The sequence below is a fragment of the Ammospiza nelsoni genome, chromosome 2, assembly GCF_027579445.1.
Source record: "Ammospiza nelsoni isolate bAmmNel1 chromosome 2, bAmmNel1.pri, whole genome shotgun sequence".
Taxonomy (NCBI): Eukaryota; Metazoa; Chordata; class Aves; order Passeriformes; family Passerellidae; genus Ammospiza; species Ammospiza nelsoni.
This window is the reverse complement of record NC_080634.1, coordinates 84,693,461-84,719,459: the sequence shown is the minus strand read 5'-3', so window position 1 is coordinate 84,719,459 and position 25,999 is coordinate 84,693,461. Positions and strand designations below refer to the sequence as shown.

Genomic DNA, 25,999 nt, shown 5'->3' with positions numbered 1-25,999 from the left:
AGCCCGGGGTGGGATCTCTCCCATCGCGCGGCGGCCAATGGAGCGGGAGAGCGACTCCCGGAGCGGGGCCCGTGTCGGGCTGCGGTGCCGGGCCGAGCTCCGGCTGTGCCCGTGTCGGGCTGGCCTCTGGGGTGTGCCTGTCCAGGGAGAGGTGCCGGGCCGAGCTCCGGCCGGGCTGTGCCCGTGTCGGGCTGCGGAGCCGGGCCGAGCTGCGGCTGTGCCCGTGTCGGGCTGGCCTCTGGGGTGTGCCTGGCAAGGGAGAGGTGCCGGGCCGAGCTCCGGGCCGTGCCCGCCCGGGAGCGAAGCGCTGAGGGGCAGGGAGCGGGCCCCCCTCACAGCAAAGCCGGCGCCCGGGGCGCAGCGGGGGCGGGGTGGGTCGTGCCAACCCCCCCGCCAGGCTCTCCGCCGCTAATGCCTTTTCTCTGCCGCTGCGCAGGAGTCCCTGCGAATGTAATTCACCTGCCGGTGCCTCCAGCAGAAGGAGGCTAATCCCATTGTGCGGTTTAGCGGCCCCCCCGCCCGCAGGTGAGGCGGCAGGAGCGGTGGGCGCCGCGGACCGAGCCCTGCCCTGCCCTGCCCGGCCGGCCCCCGCCTGCCCAGCATGTCCGGTGAGTACCCCCGGCCCGCAGAGCCCCGCCCGGCTCGCCCTGAGCAGCGATCGGGAACGATCGGGAGCGCAGCCTGGAGCCCCCCGGGGCTTTGCCCTTCTCACATCCCGGTGCGGGAGAGGGTCCCTGCTGCTTTCTTATCAGCAGAGTGCTGTGCTGTAATGAGCAGCTCCAGAGGAGGGTTTTAACTGTCTGGGTGATGGGGTGAAACAGGTGAACTCATTTATGTATTCTGCTTGTATGTACAGCTTGGCCTGCTTAGGTCTGTGTGTGCTTTCCTGGTGGATCCCCAGGGTGACAGGCTGGGGCTGGCTGTCTCAGTCCAAACCTTTCTCATGTCCCTTCTACATAGCAGCGGTCTTGGTCTGAGTCAGTTATCCTTAAAGCCATGAGGTGCTGCTTTTAGGGTAATCACAGGGGTTAAGTGCAGGTGCTGCTCTGGTTCCTGAACATAATCAACTTTTTTCCTTTTTTCTCAGTTTTGAGAGCAGTAGCTCTCACAAATCTTGGTTTCTTGAGCCATTTGAAGGGTGTCAGTCATGTGGACTGAACGATGCCAATTTTGAATTCATTCAAAGTACGTAGCACTTCAACGCTGGGAAAATGCAGAAATCTGCAAATTAAAGGATTAGAGCTCTGTGATTTTGTTTGGTTGAGGTTTTTTGTTGTTTGTTTTTTGTTTGTTTCAGTTTTTTGGGGCTTTTGTTTTTATTTTTTTATTTTTTTTCTTTTGGTTGACAGAAAGGTGTGGACAGACTGGAAACATCTAACTTGATATGTACCATAAACTTCCTTGTGCTACCTCTGGATTGCTTAAGCAATTATTTCTAATAATTATTACCAATTATTACTAATTTTCAAACTGGTATATTACTATTTTGGGACTAGTTTTGGGTGTTATGTGTTGTACTTGTTCGCATCTTATGATATTGTTGTATTTGAGTTTTCATGAGGATCATTTACCATCTGTTGAATAACAATACTGCAGAGTCTTGAAGCAGAATGCAACAGTTTTCAGCTGAAAGACACATAATAAAAGCTACAAAAACCTGGAATCAAGTGCTCTTCCAACACAAGAGCAGTAATCCTGCCTACTAAAATTCAGCACTGTTTTAATAAAAGATAAGACTGAATCTGTTTTTGGATGAGGGAGAACTTCATTAGGCCAAGAGAATTATTTTATACCATTGAATATCATTAAATTTTGTTATAAAAAGGTTTTTGTAAAGTGTTTGTTGTTTGTATTCATTAGTAACATCAATGTTTCAACTATTAGATCTAAGAAAGCATGGAAATTAAAACTGCCAGCTGTCATTTGTGTACTAGGGCAAGAACTGCCTCTCTGCTGGAAACTTGCATAATAATTTTTGATAGGGCTCTGACTCAGGTTATTGTCTGACACTATTGTTCATATTATCTACTTATAACAAAATACTTCTTGATTGCTTATAAGATTGTGGGTGTCAGGAGGAGCAGAGATTTCTGTTCCAGGACATGGCTGTGCCAGGCCAGAGGAGTGAGATGCCTACAGCTTGTGTTCCCTTTTTTGGCAGTCTAACACACCTTCATGGGTACTTCTGGGGGAAGATCCACAGGGTCCTTGTGCAGGAGAGGGAGTAACAGAATTGGAGTCAGGAAATGTGCTGTGATTTGGAGCTGTGTCACTGTCGCCTGGGGTCTCAGAGAGGTGCTTGGCTCAGTGGGTGCAGGTGGAGGCTGCAGCCTGCTCATCCTGCAGATTGTCTCTGGAGTAGGAGGGGGGAGGTGACAAGAGAGCAACAGATGGCATCAGGGAGGAATTTAGGAAAGCAGTTGTGCTGTGTTGGTGAGTATGAATGGCAGGAGGCACTGGGGACATAACCAGCCTGTTGGAAGCTTTTAGCTGTTGATTTATCTGCTCTTATTTTTATGCATAAAATGACAATGTGTAACTTAGAATGTTCTTACAGAAAAATCGTAACATAGGAGTGTCTGGTCTCCTGTTGCCATTTTGCAGCGGGCAGCTTGGCAAATTTGAATTGTTACATTAGGAGTTACAGCTGGACTAAATTTATGCTTTCTCTGTCTATCAGAAGAAATAGAAAACTATTATTTAAAAGCTATGTCTAATGGATTATGAAAAAAAAAACCTCCCTACCCTACTTAAACTTGTCTTGAAGTTAGAACTTGGGTCACTCAGAGCTTGCTATTATCAGTCACTCCTGAGTCTCAAAAGGGGTATCTGGTGTTTTTTAATCCTCTTTTTCTCTTTGAACATGAAAGTGAGCACCACCCTGTCTGCTTGCTCTGTTGGTATTCTAAATAAAGCTTTTAGGTGCCCTAGAATTATTTTCCACACCTGTCAAGGAATTTTGCCTCTGGCAGTGTCAGAGGTACTACTTCTGTGAGTAAGTAGCATAAAAAGTCAGTGATCTTGGCTAAAAAGGCTGTTACAAGTTCCACCTAAGATCACCCTGACTGCAGTGGTTCACATGACTTTTGCTGTCTCTTTTGTGTAGCTGCACAGCTGGTTCTAGGATAACTCAGTAAGTCAATTCCTTGAAGATCCTTGTTTTGTTCTCAGAAAGTATTCTTAGGTAGTAAAACTGAAGAGCCACTTCTGATGATAAAGATTTCTTAATTTGCATCATCATGTGCTTTGTGGTAATCCAGACAAGAGAAATGAGCAGATTTATAAATTCATATGACAGGATTTTAATAGGACTCTAAAAATACGCTTTCTTTTCTCATAGCTCAATTTTAGCCAGTGTATTGTATTAGCCATAAGGGTGCTCAACTTGAAAACAATTTGCTTGAAAACTTAATACCCTAATCAGTAGGTGCTGTCCATCAAAAAACATATTGTCATTCAGCACAAAAAATTAAAGTTATGCTTGTCTCCTTAACACTTAAAAAAAAAGTAAAAAATAAAAACCAAACCAAAAGAAACAAAAAACAAAACATCAAAAAAAACAAAATCCCTAAAAACCCCAAAAACCAGAAAGACCGCCAAACCAAAAAACAGTTGCAATGAATTTAAATATCTGCACCTCTGGCTTTCAAACTTAAAGATTTGCTCTTTTAAAGTCAGTGAGTGAAACTCTGTATATAGTAGACTTACTGTGTCAGCTAAATGGAAACTTTCAGGAAAACCATTTACTTCCAAACATGTATGTGAAAACCTGACTCTTACTTTCAGTTATAAAAATAAAATGTTTATTTATTAGGCTATATTCTGAAGAATTTTATAAACAAGGCAAGACAAATAACACTCTTTTCTTGAACGCAAGCATTAGATGAAAGGTAATAATAAAATAGTTTTTATTTTTAACGCCCAAAGGATCCTTAATGAATTAGTGATGCCCCTGTATGATTTTAAAATCATTAGGATTTGCTTCTCTCTTAGCACCAGAAATATTTTAATGTTAAATATTTTCAGTCAATAGTTTTATTATCTATTCAATTATCTCTATGATGGTTGACTGTATTAAGAAGGCTGTAAAAGGTATCTCACATCTGATTCTCAAACAGCTTCTGTTCTTTGTAAGGTATCAGAAAAGTTTCTTAGCAGCAGCAGTTGTTTGGCAGTTTGCTTCCTTGGGGTTATGACCACAGGGATACAGGGCACAAAAGCATTTGGAGGACGTGGTAATTTTCCATACCAATTTGCTGAACCATTTAATGAGTAGTTTGTGTATTTTTCTATGTATTACTTAAGTAAAGATTCAGCTTCTGTAGCCAAAAGAGTTTGCAAAAGCCATGTGAAGATTGTGTTCAGTTTTGTGGTTGTTTTTTAAAATAGTATTTTAAGATAGGAACTCCCACTCATTTCACAATTTGTTTTTTTCATATTAACCTAACTCCCACATTCCTCTCAGTAGTTGTTTTTCATACCTTTCTTTGGCTGAAGATGCTTGTTGCCTAACATAGAACTGCTTTGCTTTCCTGATCTTTTGCATCTTTTCTGAGTAATTTTCTTGCTGAATTAGCCTTCAGTGGTTTTCTGGTTTACATTGGTTTTTAGGGATGCTTATATTTATTCCTTTAACCCTCTGGGAAACTGCAGTAGGAGCAGTTTACTTCACATCCGTTGTTTTAAAGCAACTCCTTATTCACTGATTTCTGGAACACCTGTAACTTGCTTGAGCTGTTATTATAATGGGACATTTGAAACTTCAATTCTTCATTTGCTTTGTCTGGAAATTGTAATTGGAAATGTTACTGGAGTTTGCTCAGCTGTGGGCTATGCAAACTATTTTAAGTTGATGATTTGGGTTTTTTTAGCCAAGTCTGTCACTTACTAGGATTCTCCTGAGGTGCAGGGATGTGTGGCAATGTCAGTGAATGTATTGTGCTTGAGATCAAGCTGGCTGGCTGGAGATGAGTGAAAAAGGGGCAAAAAGTCGGGGGGAAAGGCAGCACACCAGTGGGCCTGTGTTTCATTCTGGATTTGGAGGATGTGAAAAATAAAAATGCTTAATATCTGTTAGCTTATTGTGGGCATCAGCCATACTTTACTGCATACCTTGATGATGGTTAGGGGCTAGAACTCACTCATTTTGTCAGCCTCTGGCTGAGGCAGCATGAGGTCATTTGTTGAGTTCTCTGCCTGTAGCTCTGTGAGATTCTTTCCTGGTGTTTCTCACAGGCCCTGGAAACTGTATGACAGGTTGTTTATGTTGGTATTGTTTGGTTGTTTTAATTTATTTAATGCAATTGCCTGTCCCTTAAGATGATGGTGGTTCTAAACAAGTATTTCAACACAAGTGTTTATTGAAGTTTCAGTCGAGCTCAGTGGAATTCCCTTCATGTGTGTGACCTGCTCATCTTGTTCTGGTTAATTTTGCAGCCTAGAGTGTATCATCCTTCTGCTCCAAGGAGGCTGTTCACCTTGCTGAGGTATAGGTCCTCCCCAGAAGAGCTCTGACAGTGGTGGTCATATCACAGGGCAGAGCTGAAGAAGCAGCCCCTTATGATCCTGCCATGGGAATGGTGTCTTTACAAAATCCATTTTCTCCTGTTATGCAGGAGCGTAGGTTGCTTTCTTTTTTATTGTAACTTGTTTCCTCATATATTTCCTGACAATAAGGAACCCTTCTAAATTTCCTGGAGTTACCTGAGGTAGGGATACTCAGCTTCTGGGAGATGTACTGATCTTGATAAGAATTTCTCCGCACTTGTTCAGCCAGCACCAGGTACCCCAGCACAAAGAAGGCAGAGCAAAAATAATGTTGGGTTGATTCAGTGGCATTATGGAAAGAACATTTCTGGCTAATTCTCAGCATCTTGTTCTTTTCCTTAGCTGTTGGCAGTGTATAAGCAAGAACATTTTCCTTACTGGTTGTATTATACTATGTTTGTTAAATATAAATCTAAATTTTTACAGATCACCTTTTTTGATTGACATTGTGTTTCAGCAATAAGACCTAGGGAATTATCTGTTTAAAGCAAAAATTTTATACCTGCTATTGTGTAAATGAGGCAAACAAAAATAATAAAAATCAGAAACATACATTCTGCCCTCACATTCACTGGGTTTTCTATTCAATTGAGACTTCTGGGGGGAGTCTTATCACAGGAATAGTTTTTATAATCCCAATGTAGTTGTTAAAAGCCACATACTGTTGTTTATCTGGAAGAGGAGGGAGCAAGCTAAAAGGGCTTACCTTAAAGTTGTAAAGTGACTCTTCTGAATACTTTTTTGCAGTAACAGATCAAGCCTTTGTGACCCTTGCTACTGATGATGTGTACTGTCAAGGCGCTCTCGTTCTTGGACAGTCATTGAGGAATCATAGGACATCCAGAAAATTGGCAGTTCTAATTACTCCAGAGGTTTCCAGTGGGATGAGGTAAGTACTAATGAGCATTTGGAGATTTAAATAGTGGAAGAATAAGAAACAGCATGAAAGGTTTTAATAGGTTTCTGTGGATTTCACGGCATTATGCCTAGAACTTCCCTCTTGGCTAGTGATTTCTAAGAGGAGTCTCAAATAAATTCCATTATAAGCTCCTTAGCCTACTAAGAATTCACTTGTAGAAGTAGAGCTTGTGGCTTGAATTTGTATTATAATTGAGAAGCTGAAAATTTGGTACTAAAGTTTTAGTTTCTTGCACTACTGTTGTTTTTCTCCCAATTTTTTCTCTCTTAGGATGAGATACATAACCACCTGTGGCATCAGAACTCTCCATAAACCTAAGGGCTCAGTTTAACATGACTAATGTTCTTAAAATCATGATAAGAAATTAGTTTCTTTTTGCTTTTTTGTATAAATCACTTTGTAATTTGTGTTGTGATTCTACAGGCACTGCAGAATAGCCTTTACAGAAATCTTGTTAAGTCTGAACTCAAGCCCTGTTATTTGGAGGACTGTGACACTTAAAAGATGTGTCATCCTATAGCAACTTAAACTCTTAGTTCTGCTATATCTTAGGAAGTGTGAAAGCTCCTGTTATCTGTAGTCTATTTGAATGTGTTTGTAATGCCTCTGGCTCAAGAAATATATTTGCACATTTTTGCTATGACTGGATGCACAAAAATCTATTTTTACAGACTTTTGAAGTATGGACATTATCAGAGCGCTGTAACCTTCCTAAGGGAATACTGTATCCATTTGATGCGTGGGTGGATACTAAATCTGTAATTCTTTTCACGTCCATTGAGTAGGAAGAAAAGAATTTATATTATGTATTTTAAATCAAGGATAACATTAAAAAAAAAAAAAAGAAGAAAGCAGATCACTGAAATAAACTTCTAATAATCTCTTCATTTAGTTCTTTGCCAGTTAGTTCCTGTTCCTTGAAGATTAATCAGGTGAAAGCTAATGATCCTGAAACCTAGATTTTGAACAGAACAGGTTTTCTTTTTCTGTGTTTGTGAGACATTGAGGACTTTGATTATAATAGCATAGTGTAAGAAAATTAGCTGTATTTTAAATACTTTTTTTCTTGCTCCTTGAAGGACAATTACCGACTTTGGTGTTACCAATAGAATTCCCATAAAATATATGCATAGAAAAATAAAATGTTTAGCTTAAAGTCTCATTTGAGATGCTACATAGTAGTGAGGAAGTATATGTGGTGAGCAAATACACCTTATAAAAGGTGCAGTTTTGAAGCAGTGTTTACTTGTGCACAGTAGGTACAAATGAGAGTGCTGGCATGTCTCATCCTGTAAAATGCAGAGGGAACACGGTATGGTGCTGTTCTTTGGAATCAGTTGTGCAGGATGAAAGCTGCTTTAATTTCTGTTGGTGTTTCTATAAGAGATAAGTGAGTAGAATGAGGATTGTTTTTTCCTTCAAACAGCAGCTCTCACTTTTGAGATGTGCTGGCCCCCATAGTGGAGAAGACAGTATTTTATGGCCTGATAGCTACCTCTTCAGCAGGCTGTGTCCAAAGACTTTTCACTTCTGACTTCTTATATAAGCAATCAATCTAGCTTTGGTTATTGTCATAATTAATGTCATGCTGTGTGTCACTGTTGTCACGCCTGGAGTGAACTCTGATGAACTTGTCTAAATCCCTTTCTTTCTCTCCACTGTCCTCTGGCAGGTCAGTCCTCAGCAGTGTATTTGATGAGGTGATCGAGGTGGGTGTGCTTGACAGTGCTGACTCAGTCCATTTGGCTCTGATGCAGAGGCCAGAACTGGGTGTAACCTTCACTAAGCTTCATTGTTGGACTCTTACTCATTACAGCAAATGTGTCTTCATGGATGCAGACACTTTGGTGAGTGGAGAGGGAGCCATGGAAACATTTGTGTCTGTCTCTGACTGTGGGATGCTTCCTTGCCAGGCAGCCTTCAGGAAGTGACCAGATTTGCTGGCGGTCACAAGGTCGCAGGAGCTCCATCCTGGCACATTTTAGCAATTCTCAGAGTTGTGCTGGCTGCATAAAAATAAATTCAGTTTGGAGAGCAGCCTCAGGACTGTCCTCAAAGGAGATCACAAACTCTATGTACTGCGTCTCCTGACAGAAGTTTTAAATAGATCTCTCTCACATGTCACAGACATCTTTTGTGAAAAATCCTTTCTTTAGGATTTTTCCTTCTTCTGGGAAGCTGAGGCCCCAGAAAGAGAATGTAAACAATGGTTATCTGCTGCTGTGGAATGTAGCAGGTGCACCTGTGATTGGCCCATGTTCCATGTTTACAATTAAGGGCCAATCAGGGGCCAAACTCTCTGGGACAGATTCACAGAGAGCTCCCTTGTTTATTCATTCCTATTCTATTCTTAGCTTAGCAGCCTCTGAACTTTTCTCTCTATTCATTTTAGTATAGTCTTGATGTAACTTATATCATAAAATAATAAATCCAGCCTTCTGATCATGGAGTCAAGATTCTTGTCTATATCTGTCACCCTGAGGAACCCTTGCAAGCCTTGCAACACTCACATACTTTTTTTTTTTTTGGAATTATTCTGTCAGGAAGGCAGGATGGTTTTAAAATAGAAAAAAAAAGAAATTCCTGATGTTACCTTTTTTTTTTTTTTAAGTTTTTAGATGTATAGAGATAATTTTGGTGAGGACAATCATGTCAGCCTTCCCTTGTGCTTTCGTGGCTCACTCTGAAAGACTGGGATGCATTTTAATTTAATAAGATTGTATTTGAATTAGAAAACAAATTAAGTTATTCTTCTTGAGGAGGAAGACTTATGATTTCTTGCTTTACATTAATGTAAAAGGAAGAAGGCAAAATTTGTCTTTTTTAAAAATTCAATTAATTTTATTTGTAAAAAAATTTCTCCTGTTTTTCACAGTGGCTGTGAAAGGTGGGCGTCCTGACTTTCAATGACTGCACAGGTGTCTTTCCACAAACTTTATCTCTGCTTTAACCTGATTGATTTTCCCACTTCCTTGTGAAGCTGAAAAGAAAGCAGAAAAGCAAATATCTGATCTTATGTTACATCAGAAAACTGGCAGCAAGAGGCAGTTTTTCTATTACTCTTAGTCTATTGCTTACTAAAATGAATTAGATTCCAAATTTTCATTCAGTTCTGTTGTAGTTATTAAAAATAATTGACTATGGAAAGGTGAGTTAAGAAAGAAGGAAATTGTGTGTTTTATTTATATGTGTATAATATTTAAAGGGACCTTGGATGGTCTCCCAAGCCTCATGAATAATTTCATAGGCTTTTCATGTTATCAGAGAAACCATGGAGAATCACAATTAATGTTGCCTTATTATATCAAAAAGGGAGGTTATGACCTCTAGCATATTTTACAATGGCACTGCTTTTATGCTCTGCAAGCCATGTACTAAGCCAAATTATTAATTTACTCCATTGGTACTAATATGGCAATTCTTGCTCTATACAAACATTTACTCTAGCATCGTTTTCTCTTTTCCTGCTCTCCATAAGGTACTTTGCAATGTTGATGAGTTGTTTGATCGAGAAGAGTTTTCTGCAGCTCCTGATTCTGGCTGGCCTGACTGCTTCAATAGTGGTGTGTTTGTGTTCCAGCCCTCCCTGAAGACTTACAACCTGCTGCTCCAGTTTGCTGCTGAGCACGGCAGCTTTGATGGTAAGGGGCAAGGCATAAGGAGTTAAATGCTAGACAGTTTCCATGCTATCAGGCAGAATGGAGGAAGGGAGGAGTTCTCTGGGCTCTATGTAAGAATTCAAGGTGCAGAACTTTGCCTCTTAGACTGTATTTAAGACCTGCTGACTTGCTCTGGACTGTGCTCCTCAGAAAAGGGCAGTGAAGGGACATTGTGTCTGAGTCTTGCTAGGTTAATTTTGCTGTCTGGCTTAGGAGAGAGAAACACACCTGATCTTCAGTCTTTTGCTCTGAGGGAGACCAAACACTACTCCTTTCTTCTTGTAGTACAATAGGACTTCATTTACACTGAGGCTGCATTGGAATGAATCAGGTGTTACTCGCTTGTACATGCTCACATGGCCATATTATCAAGTCCAAGTTGTAGTCCCATGAACACACCAGTCTCAGGCTCCAGTCTCACTCCTATCCAAATTTTGATACAAATTCGAGTGTACACATGTTATGGTAATACTGTTTTGTGTATTCTTTAGGAGGTGATCAAGGCTTGTTGAACAGCTTTTTCAGCAACTGGGCAACAGGAGACATTGGCAAACACTTGCCTTTCCTCTATAACCTGAGCAGCAGCTCTGTATACACCTATGTTCCTGCTTTCAATCAGTAAGTAATAACACTTCTGTAAACCTCTGTAGTTTGTTAAAGAACATCCTTTTGTAAGAGAGACTAATAGTGGCATATTCTGTTAATTATAAATTACAGTATCACAAATGATCTTATGTAGAAACCATGCAATGGAAGCTTAACTTTAATGTGAATGTCTGGACACAGGGAGAGTCCCAGAGTTGGCTGCACTGTCTTTTATGTTCTTTCAAAGAAGCTTCTTTCATTTTTGACAAAATGGAATTACTTTGGCATTAGGTTCTGGCAGGTTTACTTTTAAGCTTGTTCCTTTGTTCTCAAGTAATTTCTTAGAGAAACAATTGGCATTGCTTAAACTTTTTGAGACATTCCTTCTATGAAATGAAATTTGTGCTACTAATTATATGATTCCAGACAATACAGTTGAGAATCTTATCTGGTAAAAGGCAAGTTGGATTTAGGGTGTCATGAATTTCCATTCTAGTTGCACAATACACTCTTATTGGAAGATGAACTTAGGCCAGTGCATTTATTAGTAATTTTTAATATGGGATCAGTAATACCAAGTTTTGGTGATTAAATATTTCAAGTGGTATGTATTTTTTTTGTGAATAGAGCCTGAAAGAGGACTGGAAATAGTACTGCATGAGACTGTCAGTTTCCTTCATGAACTTTTCCACTAGAATTAGCAGCTGGAAGCAAATGGCAACGTAACTTTTTGTTTTCTGTATGTGAAACAAGGTGAATTAAACCAGGAAGATAAAAACAAAATATTAATAAATATAATCTCAAATGTGTTGCTCTTGCAAAATGCTAAATTTTGCAAGAGTGAGTAAGCATGTTTCTTCTAGGAGTTTATATAAGCTAAGAAATATTTTATGTATAGACCTGTATGTTTGATCTCTACAGTTTTGGTAGAGATGCCAAAGTTGTTCACTTCTTGGGAGCAACAAAGCCCTGGAATTACAAATACAACCTTCAAACAAAGAGAGTTATGCAGGATGGCACCACATCTGGATCTTCTCATCAGCTGTCATTTCTTGCCCTCTGGTGGAATATATACAGTGCCAGTATATTGCCTTTGTTGGAAAAACTTCAAAAGATGGAAGAATCAGAATCTGAGGAATGCAAGGTAACTGATGAGGAGTTAGTGGGAATATGTTGGAATCAAAACCAAAAATTCTGGAAATTGGTAGAGGAAGAAATTATATAATGTGGTGGGCTGAGTCTGGCTGTATTCCAAGTGCCCACCAAAGCCACTCTATCACTCTGCTCCTAAGATGGACAGGGAAGAGAAAATCTAAGGAAAGGCTCATGGGTCTGGATAAGGACAGGGAGAGATCTCTCACCAGGTACCATCCAAGGTGAAACAGGCTGAACTTCAGGAAATTAATTAAATTTATGACCAATCAAATCAGAGTAGAGTAACGAGAAATAACCCCAAATTTGGAGCACTTACTGCCATCCCTCACTTCTTCCTGGATTCAACTTTACTCCCTGTTTTCTCTGACTCCCCCCCACCAATGGCACACAGGGATGGGAGGTGAGGACTGTGGTCAGTTTTCTCTGTGGTCATGTTGTCTCTGCTGCTCCTTCCTGCTCAGGGATTGGATTCCTCACACTCCTTCCCTGCTCCAGGTGTGGAGTCCCTCCCAGGGGATACAGTTCTCCATGGATTTTTCCAACATGAGTCCTTCCTATGAGCTGTGGGATGCAGTTCTCAGGGACTCCTGCCCCAGTGTGGGTCTCCCATGGAGTCACAAGTCCTGCCAGCAAACCTGCTCCACTGCAGGCTCCTCTCTTCATAGGTCCAGTGTTGCTGCCAGGAGCCTGCTCCATCCCAGGCTTTCCATGGGGCCACAGCCTCCTTCACACATCCACCTGGCTGTGGTGTGGAGTCCATCATGGGGAGCACCTGTGCTCCACCAGGGGCCTCCATGGGCTACAGAAGGACACCCTGATGCACCATGGGATGCAGGTTATCTCTGCTCTGGCATCTGGAGCACCTCCTCCCTTTAGTTCTTTAGTGACCCTTGTGCATGCAGGGTTGTAGCTCACACATATTCTCACTCCTCTGCCTGCAGTTGTCCAGTTACAAGGAAACTCCTTCCTCCTCACTTTAAGAAGGAGGGTTTTCCTCCTTCTTAAATCTTATCCCAAAGGTGCCACCACCATCACTGATGGGCTTGGCCTTGGCCAGTGACAGGTCCGTTTTGGAGCCAGCTGGCATTGGCTCCATTGGGTTTGGGGGACTTCTAGCAGCTTCTTACAGAAGCTACTCCTGGAATCACCCTGCTACCAAAACCTTGCTGTGTAATGCCAAAATGTGTGGGAAAACTTACTATCTGTTGGTTGGTAGGAGAAGTGACAAAAGTGGCAGTTTAAGGAGGATTTCTTGTATTATCTGCTTTCCCAAGATATCCTGCAGCCATCTTCTTAATTGATAGAGTTTTTATGGTAATGTACGTGCAGAATATGATACAAATTAGCCAGAGAAGAGATAACCTGGCCCATGAAACAAACAGACTTTTGTTTTTCTTGTAGCTAGATTGATACAGACCATATAACTAGGTCTTGAACTGTAATAAAATTTACCTTTTCAGTACTACATTTTAACTTGTTTCATGAGGTCATAACAAATAAATGAGGTTTGCAAAAGCAGTGTTAATTGCATTTAAGATGTTATGTACAGTACTTCCATGTCAAACATTTATTGATCTCTTTATGGTTTTTTTTTTTCCAAAGGATATGCAGCAGTGTGCTTTTCATTAATAGAATAAAAAAAAATCTGTTTATAAATAGATGATTTCTTAGAAACCAGTAGCATAAAAAAAATGTGTAGAAGTACAATTTTTAATTTTGTATCCAGACATTACAAATTAGATCCCATTTATGCATATGTAAATATTTTCTTAATGCCTTATAATATTAAATTATTAACATAATTGAACTAATTGCATAATCCCCTTAAGATCAGTTGAATATTTACCATCAAAGCCCCAGAGAATAGTTTGGCTTATTAACCTCATGACAAATTGGAAAGCAGAGAAAGGAGTGGGTAGTTTTTGATCTTATACTTTAGCATGCTTTCATTTTCAAGGCACTGCGTATTAAAGAAATATTTCAACTATGGTAAATGAAGGTGGAAATACCTGTTAGATTTACCTCATGATGCTGGTGTACTCATGAGTGAAAAAAAAAAAAAAACTAAACTGCAGCATGCTCTGAATCTAGGAACATATACTTTTTTTGCATTTATTATGTTATTGCTTTAATGATGAGAGTCCTCTAAGGAAGTGCAACTGTTGTAAATAAGTTATTCCCGTCCTGAAAACTTGTATTTCAGTGGTGAGATGTTCTTGTTTTCATTAGCACTCTTTCAATGGAGTGGAAGTTACCCTGAAGAAGGTCAGTCCTTACGTGGACAGTTCTCTACAAAAGCCTGAGCCCCCAGAGCAGACAAGTGAAGTAAATCCCACAGCATGCTCACCCGAGGAACTCGCCTTCAAAGCTGTGAGTGCGTTGTTTATTATTATTATTATATGCAGAAACAAAGTCTAATTATGTACTAAAAGGAGATTCTTTCTGATTTGCAAGATCATGTCTTCAATTTGGCTGTAGCTATTGAATTTTCTCATTAGCATTAAAAATAATCTTAAGCCTATGTATTTTCTTTAAACTTTAGTTATGCATGTATTATGTGTCTGGAAGTTGAAAGAGTTTGCTTTGCATTTTAGGAAGAGGTTATTTATTCAAAGTTGTTAAGTACTTAATCAAATGTAATATAAAAAAATCTGCTACCAAAGCAATATTTTGAATATTAATACTTTTGTGAATTAATATATTTAAAGCTAGAATCCTTTCTATCATTCCTCTGTAGAAAGCTTTTTCCCACAAGTGTTGACTCAGAAAACTGTTTCTTAAATTTCTGTGACTTGAGCAACAAGGAGAGCTTTGAAAAAATCCACTAATGAATATTGCAGTCTTTCTGCTTCTTTTGTCACTTCTCTTGTATTTGTGTTTCTGTTGCACTGAATCTCCTTATTTTATTCAGGAATTAAGTTGGACTTAATAGCACAATCTCTGCAGGTGTAAGTCATTACTTATTGCATGATAAACCACATTACCCCATGGTACAACTGGGAGAAAATGTAATTAGTGTTCTAATGTCATCTGCATTGTAATTTGTGAATTACACTCTAGAATGATGAAGACAACTTTCAAGATGTTCTTTCCTTCATTTCTTTAGCCTGTAGTTACTCTATAAAGTAAAACTGTAATTTTCCTTTCCCATTTGCCCTCTTCCTCCCCTTCTTCCCTTTCCCCTCTTGGTGTGAAGGAGCTGAAGGAAAATTGCAAACCTCACAATTCCATAACTTAAGAATAATTTATTTGCAAAGTATGTATTTTCTTGTGGGCCTTATGCATCTGACTTCATTGGAAAGGCTCAAACTAAATAGGGACACATTATCAAGATGTTTGTTTGGGGTAAAAAATCATAATTTTTATCTAAAGCGGATTCATTAAAATTTAAATTTTTATTAGTATTTTGATTACTAGGATTGGCTTATCAGAAGACCATATTAATTGGAAAGTAATAGCTTGGTTCCTTTCTTACTTAGGAATACCATCATTCCACTTTTTGTTGCCCAGCTTCAATATACTTGTGGAATTGTTTTGGGGGAAAAGACTTAAGAATGGGATCTGTCCCTTATGTTTTGCTGTCTGTCAAAAGCAAATATTTGGGACAATATTTTTTGGGCAATCTATTTTACCTCTTTTTTGAAATACTTTGTTCTGTTCTTATTTCATACATATAAAAAGCTTACATGAGAGCAAGCTATAATCCTGAAATGAGATTTTTCTTGTTGAAATTTGGCCTCATGAATGGTCAGAATCATGAATGGTAAGCTTGTTTCCCAGGCTGTATGTGTACTCACTGAAAAATGACAGCCATTTTGAACCTATTTTAGGGTGAGATGAGCTGCCCTCTGGAGGTACTTATCCTAGATGGATTGTAGTAGGAGCTTTGATTCAATGCCATTTTTGATACTAAAACTGGGTGACATGAATTTTCTCCTTGTTGATAATGTGCTTCCTTGCTTTCCTCCCATCCATTGCTTTACCCTCCCCCAAGACTGAAAGTGATTGTACTGTATTTTATGAATTCTCATGAAAAGGCAGTTGTGAGAAAATATTCCCCTAATAAAACCTCAGTGGCTGTATTTTAGCAAACTGTCCATGAAGTCAAACCAAGAGATTCTAACGTCCATCCCTCTGAGCCTGACAGACCTTCAGAACAACCTGCATTGCAACCTGCACTTCAGGAAACCTCAGAAATGGTACATGTAGCTTTGTGCATTCAACATCTATAGATAACTGCATGTGCATCTTTGCTGCCAACATAATTTTAGGAAAGCTCAACTAATTATAATGCAATGTGCAAATGAATTCCTTAATCTTTTAGCCATGTAATTCCTTAATTTTTTCTAATACTGTGTTGTGATCCCTTTCTAGTTGTCTTTTCAAAACTTTGGGGTTTTAAATATGTATTTTCCTGTGCTAATCCCCGAATAATCAGTGCATGGTGTTAATTTTAGTTCTCCAATACTAACACAAGCAAAGCTGTTTGGGTATTTTGTTTTTGTTAGTTCTGTTATATTTTGTTTTGCTGTGGGTTTTTTTTACCTGCTGAAGTGATGTTTCCAAGCAAGTGGAAAAGGAATGTGCAGGAGCCTGAGTGACCATGCTTTCCTTTGTGGTCTTGCACTCCATTTATGGACACTTGTACATGTGGGCAGTGTGAGAACAGAGGCAGACTTGGTGTGGATGGGGTTGACAGGGTGTCAAGGATTTGTAAGGCTCACCACACAGCCATTTTCCTAATGAGGGGTTTTGTATGATTGTGATGCACTGTAGTGAAATACTTAAAGACTGAGAAACAAAACTGTAGCTCCTGTGCAGCCAGAGTTGTTTGGACCCTAGCTAAAATTCTTCATTTCTAAAAACATTATGATTCTGTTCATCTTGTTAATGGCTTCCAAAGATGTTGATAAAACTTGCCAATGATAAAGAAATCTTGACACCTTACTGCATGTTGGTTGTATGAAATACCTGACCTTGTCTTCCACAAGTCCTATTCCTTATCTGCCCCAAACTGGCAGATGTAATGGATATTCCAGGGCATTTAGGCAGTTTAAGACATTGATTCCTGCCCATTAAATTCTATTCTGAAACATTTTTACCTTGAATTTGTGAAGACTTCACTAGAAAGCCATTCTTGTTGATTTCAGTTTTGTTTACAACATGAGATGGGTTGTTTTCCTATGAGCCTCTTTGAGTACTAGTGAAAGAAGGTTTTAGAGGCTGCCTTGATTAGTCCTTGTTATATTTTATCTTTATTACAGGTTATAACTGTGGGGATGTTCCATTTTTTGCTGGCATTGGCCAACTGGAGACACAGTTTTGCTTTTACATGGTAGAAATTATCACTAATAATGTGTCTCACATTTGTGCACCTATGATGACTTCACTTTGAATCAGCATTTATAATTTTGGAGTATCATTCAAAATGAACTAGCTGTTGGTATAATGAATAGTGTCCATATTTTGAATTAATTTATTAAACAATGTGTCTCACATCTGCTAAATATTGATCTCACTGGATTTCAAACAAAACTAATTACCAAAAATTCTAGAAATGTATGTTCACATCAAAGCTTGTTGGAGACAAGATTTGAACAGATAAATGATAAATTCTTCCTTGTAGCAGATATTCTACTCTAACCAGGCAGTATTTGTAATATTTTCATTGTATTGTTGTTGAGTATGCCAAGATCTGAGTTAAGATCAGTAAAATAAATGTTTTGTATGTTCAAAGATGCCATGGAAAGTAGTAAAACCATAGGAAAATGAGGTCACATTATCAAAACAGGAGTGAACATTTGATTATTGTTTATTTCATTGTTTTAACTGGGAGTCTACAGTGCAGAAGTTTACCATTTAAGGTTTAGCATCACAGTATTGAAATAAGAAAAATCAAATGACAGTTTTCCTACTCTTCTTCTCTCCACAGAATGAGGTTGCACATTTTGCTTCAGAGCTGTCTATTCACTTCAAACCAGCAAAACCAACTCCAGAAGATGAACGGAGGAAATGGGAGGAAGGGCGCATGGACTATATGGGGAAAGATGCTTTTGAACATATCAAAAAGAAGTTGGATGCATTTTTACACTAAGACAGGGTGTACTGTTATGCCCATCATGATAGATTTCTTTATAAATGCAATTCTTGAATACTTGGCTGTCTTAACCAGTTTAGCTGACACCAGTTAGAGGTGATTATGGATCCTCATACATTTTTGGGGGACCTTAACAGATGCAGAATCTTGGTTTTTAACTGATAAATGTGCCTCGACTTTATTGCTACATGTGTGTCATCTTCATTGTTCTTACACAGTGCCTTCTAAAGAATAATGAACGGTACCTTCTGAGTATAAACTCTCATGTATTTATCACTCTTCCCTGATGCACCCCATATGCAGAAACATTCATGTGTAGGAAACATGTTGGAAGTTGAGACTGTTTTGGAAATTGAATTTCTCCCAAATAGATTATTCCCAAAGTACATTCAGAAGTTGCTATAAAGTATTTAAATAAAAAGAACTTATTCTTGAAACCAAATTAACACCTTCAAGGGTTACCATGATGTAGATTTCAATATGAGAAAGAAGTGATGAAATCCTGACCTCATCGGAATCTGCAACAAAACTTTTTAATTTAAACACATTTAGGATCAGAGGAACTTCAGACTTCATCTGAGATCACTAGTGGATGCTCTGCCCAGTTATAGGCAGCTGCTCAGGTCCATAACTAGTGTGAGAAAGCATGGTTTAAAACTCTTTAGACAGATTGATAATGTATGTTAACCTTTTATAGTGTTGCCACAGGATACTGATGCTTTTTTAAATATTGTAAGCTTTAGTTGCATATTCTGAATTGTGTGGTCAGAAGAAGAAACACTGACTGTGTTCTGTAAACCTTCTGGTGCTTTTTATAAATTTGTTTACAGTACTTCAAACTGCAGCTGATAAAGGCTGTCTTTGGCTTAGCATTGTTGCCCCTTAGTGCAGGCAATTTGAGTGCAACTGAAAACAAAATTGGCACTCATTTTAGTAAACAGGCCCTTTGAAGGTCTTTTAACAATAGCTGTGTGTGGGAACTAATAAATCTCTGAATTCAAAATTCCAGAAAAAAAATCTACTGATGAGACTGCATTATATTAAGGACACTTATGGGGGAGTGTTTTGTGCATTTGTGTACTTAAGTTTGACTTATCTCAGTCAGTTTACTTTAACAAAGAAGTAAAATACTTTTTTTAAAAAAGAAAAAAACTTTTAAAGAGTCTTGACATTTATGCTAGTATAGATTTGACAGTTGTTTGTGACCTCGTTCAATATTGGAATAAGAGTTCTGCAGTGATGTTGCAGGACTTGAAAAGTTTTGATCTAAATACATCACAAATTTTGGCAGAGAGATACCTAATGAAATTTCTTGGGAGTTCTGTCTAAAAGCAATGATGTACCATTATGCATAGATACTAGCAGGAAAAACAGATAGCAGGATAGGAAGGACAAAGAAAATTTAATTTCTTTTTCCTCCCATCAAAAACGATGAGAGAGTAGGGCAAGGAATAAATGCACAAATCAGGAAAGGAATGAAAGAGTCAAAAGGTCCCTTAAAAGAAGAAAAAAATCTTTGAGTATCTTAGAATTACTTCCTAATATTCACATTAGTGAATTTGCTTTCACTTTTGTAGGATATTTCTGATTTTATCTAGTTCTCATTTATCCTTAAACTCTTAAATGGGGAATCCCACTGGTGTGTCTGTTGAACACAAGCTTCTAGGTCCAGTTAGGTGTTTAGGGGCAGCAGAGAAATTGAGAACAGGTCTCCCTCTGCCTGACCCTGGCACCCTGTCTATCCTGTGTTCCTGGGTAGGTGACCCTTACACTTTAACACAGGTAGGTGTGTTCTACCTCTTGGTGCTGTGGCCCAGTGGAGCAGCTGCAGTGTGCCCTTACTCACGTGGCATTTGGTTATCCCTGTTTCTTAGTCATTCTTATGCACTTCTGAGAAAGTCCTCTGGTTTATGAACATTGCTGCTAATATACTCCTAACAGCTTTTGAAGACTAGGTAAAGCTGTGGCCAGCAATGTGAACTCATGCTTCATGCAGCTGTACATTTTATATTAACTACTAGATCTTACTTGGTACATTGATTAGATCATGGAAGAAAAATTACTGATGTGAAATTAGTAACTTAAAGGTTTTAAAAATAAGCATATGAATTTAGTCAAATGTGTCATTGAGTACATTTCAAACTGTTAATATGTACAATGGTACTCTGTGTGGCTTATACAGTGTTTTGCAAAGAATTGTAGTACAATAATGTAATGGAAATAAAGAAATGGAAAAGACATATGAAGTCATGTCCTTAACAAACAATGAAGAGCTACAGGTTGTTTACATGATGCCAGGGAACATTACTTGTGAATAACTATTTACTTTAATTTATTTTTTAATTTTATTGAATTGCGTTCGAGACATTAGCATTATCTGCTGAGCAGAATTAGAAGTTGAGAGTAATAATTATTTCTACAGACATACATAATTATAATGTTTAGGACCTCTTGTATTACCAAACAGTAGTTGGTTTATTATATATCATGGAAAAGTATAGCTGTTAAGAGCCCTGCCCTAATTTTTTTGTCCTGTCTTCACACATGAAAAATTGAACTAGTTACTGGTAATGTAATGTTGCAGTGGCTTCTAGCACACAACTCTTGCCACCAGGGTGTGAAAAGTGAGAATTTTGTATGTGAATCCAGTGCTGTGCTTCAAGGAGAATTCTGGGCTTTTATGGCCATCAGTTCTGAGCTCCTGGGTCTGAGGGGTGTTATGGGCTGCATGAGCCCATGAACCACAGTGCTGAGCTTTGCTAAGTCAAAATGTGTCTTGAGAAATAAAAACCTACCAAGCTTCACCTGGATTTTTTTTTCCCACATTAAAGTGTGGTACAGCCTCGAGTATTTTTAGGGTAAAGAAAGTTAAGATGTGTAGATTTTTTGGTGGCACTATTCATCTTTGAACAAGGCTAGACTATGACTTAGAGTTGTGGGGTAGACTTTGTGTTTAGAGAGGACAACTTGTGTTTAAAACAAAACATGCTAATTTTTCTGTCACGTGCCTGTAGGTATTCAGGGCTTTTATTTGCCATACAACAATTTTATTGGGTGCTCTTCATGTATAAGAAGGAGATAGTGAAGGTTTGCCACAAGAAAAATTCTTGAAAATTTAGACATGTGGGTTAATGAACTTTCCTAGCCTACAGGAAAAGGAGATTGGTGTTCTTGAAATATCTGTCTAGCGTTTTGTGAGGACATTTCCATCTGGGTTGTTCTTGGGAAATAAGTTTTCTTTGTCCCTCTATATCAGTCAGCTCACAGAAATGTTTTTTTAAAGCTGGTACTCAAAAAATTGCTTTGTTTTGTTTGGTTTTGTTCACCTTGATTTTTCTATCCATGAATGGGAGGCTGGGTTAGTAACAGGTGCTTGGGACTTTTGTGTGCTCCCATAAACAGCTTGGTTCTCACCAGTAAGTCTACAGTATGTCTATTTATTTCTTAATGGATCTGATTCTGTTGCTTTCCTAATCTAAACTGTTTTGATTCCTATGACTTTGAACATAACATTAAATGGACATGTTTTCTTAATTCATATCTCATTAATTCAAATCTCACATTCCAGTTCCCCCCAGTTTTCTTTTTATTGTTTTGAGATTTTATTTCTGTGGTATGAACTTTTGTTGGTTTGGGGTTATTTTGTTTGTTTGGTTGGTTTTTTATCAACCCAACAGATGAGATTAAATGCATGGTAGTAAATTTTTAAATAGCCTCCAAAAATACATGTCAGTTAAGACTGCTCACTGAAGTAGTCTGCATTTTCAGCGTATTGGTTGCAAAATCTTTCAGCTAAAATTCTGTTCATCCTAAGATGGGTGGCTTATAAATAGTTTATTTTGTGCTAAAAATTAAAAGCTGTGACACTCAAGTTATATTTTGCATTCTTGTATAAACTTTCATTTTGTAATAACATTATACCATAATTATAGTAAAGGTAACTAAAAAAAATACAGTGATAATAATTGACTTAAACTTATAGATAATAACTGCTAGAAAACTGAGAATTATATTAATGAAGGGGAAAGAAATACTGTTGCAAGATTTTTTTTTCTTGAATTTTACTCTGTTGTGAGAAGCCTTTCAACTTCAATAAACTGGAGGTATAAAACCCCTAAAATTCCAAGACAGCCAGTCTCTTAGTTGTGATTATTTTAATACTTTTCAGAGCGGCATAACATTTAACTGCCTTGGAAAAGTGTTTGTTCAGTTTTATGGCACTGTGGATCATTCTGAACAATGACAAATACATAAACTAGGTAATTTATTTATTTTAGAGCAATAAGATTTTCAGAGCCTTCTCACAGGATTAAGTACTTGGAACAGAATTAATTGCATGTCATGGATGGGTACCTGTTTTGTTTTGTTTAGTTTAGAGGCTTTTTTTTTCTTTCCAAACCTCCATAAATTCTTTCTGTTTCCAAACCTTTTACTTACAGCTTTTAGAGAAATGGCAGAGCAGAAGCCAAGGTTGTTTGGATCCTCTAGTAATCCCATTTATCTCAACATGGAGAGTTGCCATTTCTATTCTGGCATTCAAAAAATCTTAGTAATGCAGTAGTAGGGTAATTAAATGAGAAACAAGGTTTTGAATAAATCTGAGTCTTTTTAGTGGAGTTGATTAGATGTAACATTATAATCAAAACATCCTACAAAAATCTTCCAGGGTCGTATTGAGTTCAACACTATATATATATGCCTGTATTTGTGTAGATTAACCTAAAATCTGTAATGAGCAAAAGGTTTTTTGTTACTCCTTGGTCATTTATGTAAATGCCTCTCAAATATACTCAGAGGGAATTTCAAGCTGGATAAATTTTGAGCTCAAATTGCTTTTCTCAGTTTATTTGTTACACAACTATTTTGCATCCTTAGAAGATGGGATCTTGTGATCTGTGTGCTGGCACTCCCTTGAGTCGCAGCAGGGAACAAAGCAATGTGTCTAATATTTAAACATGGTGAAGTGAGGCTTCTGAGAAGCTTATTGTCTCACTCCTGTGAGACTTGACAATTACTCTGTTGAGTCAGTCTAATGCAACAATTCCAAATGTCATTTAATAATGATCAAAGGAGTAAAGTGGAAGTCAGCTTCATACAACATGAATGTCAAACATTTACACAGTACAACCACAGCTCTTTCAGTAAAACAAATTTCATTTGTTACAGAGTAATACTTCTCTCTCTATGGTGTCTATATTAAACCATGTGTAGGCACATTCTTGTATGGCTTGGAGATTGGCCAGTGGTTTCAGGTTTTCCTAACAGGCCATTTTATGTAGTCCTTGTGCCTTGCTACAAAGGGAGAAAACATACAATTTAGGGTTTATTCTTATATTGATATATTTTGAAAAATATCATTATAGATGATTTTGCAGGGAAACCTATGGAACTGAATTAAGAATTTCTTCCTTCTAATCTTATTCAAGAAGGTTTTATGACAGAATTTGTGCCTGTAAGTGCATTTTATGTGAAAGGGCTCATGAGGACAGCTTGAGTGTGATGTTGGGTTCATCTGCTTTATGGGGAATATACATTTGCCAGAAGATCAGAAGAACAGCTTCTGCACAGCTTACATGTCCTTTTTAAAGTGTATACAGACAGAAAGATTTGCAACCAATCCATGGCTAGGATCTGCATGAAACACATTAAATAATTAACTTCCTTTTCCTGCTTACTGTCCCCTCAAAATTTGTACATTTTAAGATACATTTAGCTTTAGACAGTGAAAGGAACTTAGGGGTGAAAATAGTTTTCTCTCCTGTCCTCTGTTTTTTGAAGTGACATGCTTCCAATTCAGGAATTTCCTGTTGCTTTGCTCTCCTTCTTGCCTGCAGATCCTCTGTGTGCATTGTCTGCCCTCTCCCTCTCGGTGTGGGAAAAGCATTTTTCCTTGTGCCTGGCTGAGGTCTCCTAACAGTTGACAAAAGCTGATTCTCTATGCTGCCAGTCCTAATTTCTCCTCCTCCTGCCTGCAAGTGCCTCTGGTTTTCCACAATGCCAGCTGAGATAAAATTATCTGTCTGGATGTCAGAAAGGCAACATGGGTATCTACGTGACTCCTTAGCATCTGACTCTATACAGCAGTTCAGCAAATTTAATTTGCAGAGGAAAGAGGAGTTAGACCAATGTTTAATGTTTAAATTTATACAGGGTGATTTTTTTCACAGTGCGTTTAGAGGTTGAGTTCTGGGTCTTGCTGATGTACTGGCCTGCCTAGTCTGGCTTCCTGAAGTTTGGGTCTATGCTTGCATGCTGAGTGGGTGCATGATCACCATCCCACCTCTTGGTAAGTGCTCTCATCATGGCCTAGTGTGGGACCGGGCATGTTCTTGTGTGTAAGCCATAGAACATGCTGAGTTGGAAAGGACCCAGCATGATCACTGGCCCTGTGCAGGACATCCCAAGAGTCACACCATGGGCCCGAGAGCATTGTTCCAATGCTGTTTGAACTCACAGGCTTTGTGCTGTGACCACTTGCGTGGGGAACCTGTTCCAGTGCTCAACCAACTTATGTATGAAAAACTTTTTCCTGATATTTAACCTAATGATTGGAGTGGGTGAGTGGGGAAGCCAGTGAAGCGACCTGAGAAAAGACTTATCCTTGTACTTGAATGATAATGTAGATGTTACTGAGCAGGCTGGCTTGAGAGCTTTTGGCTTTGTTCCCCACTGAGTAGTAGGATTTGTCCTCCATCTCTGAATCAGCCAAACTGGCTTTAAAACATGTGGTCTTTTATGCTCTTTTCTCACTGCATGAATCCAGTGAAATGCAGCTGCTCTGGTTTCAGTCCCTGTCAGCCACAGAGAAGTGTCAAAACTGACAAGTGTGTAGCAATGCTGGTGCAAATTTAAACACTGTCAGGAAGTGAGAACAAGCATTGTTTTGGATGCTTCTATTAAGTGTGACATTGAGGCATCCAATTAGTTCATTTTCATGCGTGCTCTATGATTTATGTGGAATGTTTTCCACATAACTTTCTTGTTGACCTTTTAGAGAAAAGGTGAAATGGCAAATAACCTGGAGAATTGCCTGGTCAGCTATTTAGAGACTTGCATTTGGTGTTGCATCATGGTCACAACCTATGCTGTTTAAACAGCAGTGACTCACCCCACCACAAACTAGCACACTAAGGTGTCAGTCAGGAGGTTCCCTGAAACACTGCACAGGGTGAATAATCCAGACATGCATCCTCTTTTGTCCCAAATCTGGTGAAAGGGATCTGCTGGGGCAGCTCAGGAGCTGAGAGAGAGACTTGTTATGGGCCTTCTTGTCTCTTCTGTTTCTAAAACAGAAAATTACACACAGGCAAGCTTGGTCCTTAATTGAGCTGCACAGGTGTGGTGCCTTGAGACAGCAAGCTTTAAGGAAACATGTCACCTGCAGTACCTGCTCTGCAGCTCTTACCATCCCTTGATACTATTTAAAGCCTGGGTGACCATTACCTGTATAGCAGGAGCTGAATATAGAGCGTTCAGGAAGACTTTGAAGTTTGAATCTGAGTCTCTTGCCCACAGTCTACTTTTTGGGGGGAGGAAAAAATACAGGAACCTTCATTTGAAAATCTCATTTGACACAAAATCCCTGCAAGAGCATGGTTAGGATTATATCTTGAGAGATGAATTTATTTAACCTAAGGGCAGCAAGAGAGGATTAGGTATTTTAATACCCTCCTTTCCCCTAATGACTGTACAGAGTGCTGACACTTCTTTGGCTTGGGGAAGATGACCTGTATACAGAAGTGATGAGACTGTGAGGTGAATTTTTTTTCAACACCTTCTACTGAAAACATAGTGCTATTTCACTAAACAAAGAATATTTTTCGGAGGTATTATGGCATTCCTATGAAATCAGGAATGAATTTCCTACTCAAGTAGGACATGCAGGCTTATGAAGTGGTCTCACAGATAAGTCTCAAATTTTGCAATCTTCTCAAGGCAGCGGGGTGATGATTTTCAATGCTCTCACAAGTGAGATGACCTAACTACATGGAAAACACATATCAGTAAGAATTGCTGTGGTTTAACATTTCAGAGTAG

At 38.8% G+C, this 25,999-nt stretch overlaps 1 protein-coding gene across 1 annotated transcript; it reads left to right on the top strand.

The window, feature by feature from the left end:
* The first annotated feature begins 449 nt into the window (after window positions 1–449).
* On the top strand, window positions 450–20,367 carry GYG2 (glycogenin 2). The gene is made up of 9 exons (XM_059493644.1): window positions 450–608; window positions 6,295–6,436; window positions 8,139–8,313; window positions 9,945–10,107; window positions 10,617–10,743; window positions 11,632–11,854; window positions 14,095–14,235; window positions 15,954–16,064; window positions 17,798–20,367. The coding sequence occupies exons 1-9, from the start codon at window positions 602–604 to the stop codon at window positions 17,957–17,959; spliced, it is 1,251 nt and encodes a 416-aa protein (XP_059349627.1). The 5' UTR covers window positions 450–601; the 3' UTR covers window positions 17,960–20,367.
* The last annotated feature ends 5,632 nt before the right edge of the window (window positions 20,368–25,999 follow it).

Coding starts and splice junctions, on each gene's coding strand:
- GYG2 (XM_059493644.1), top strand. Junction 6,437..8,138: donor GAGGTTTCCAGTGGGATGAG/GTAAGTACTAAT, acceptor GTCCTCTGGCAG/GTCAGTCCTCAGCAGTGTAT. Junction 8,314..9,944: donor TCATGGATGCAGACACTTTG/GTGAGTGGAGAG, acceptor GCTCTCCATAAG/GTACTTTGCAATGTTGATGA.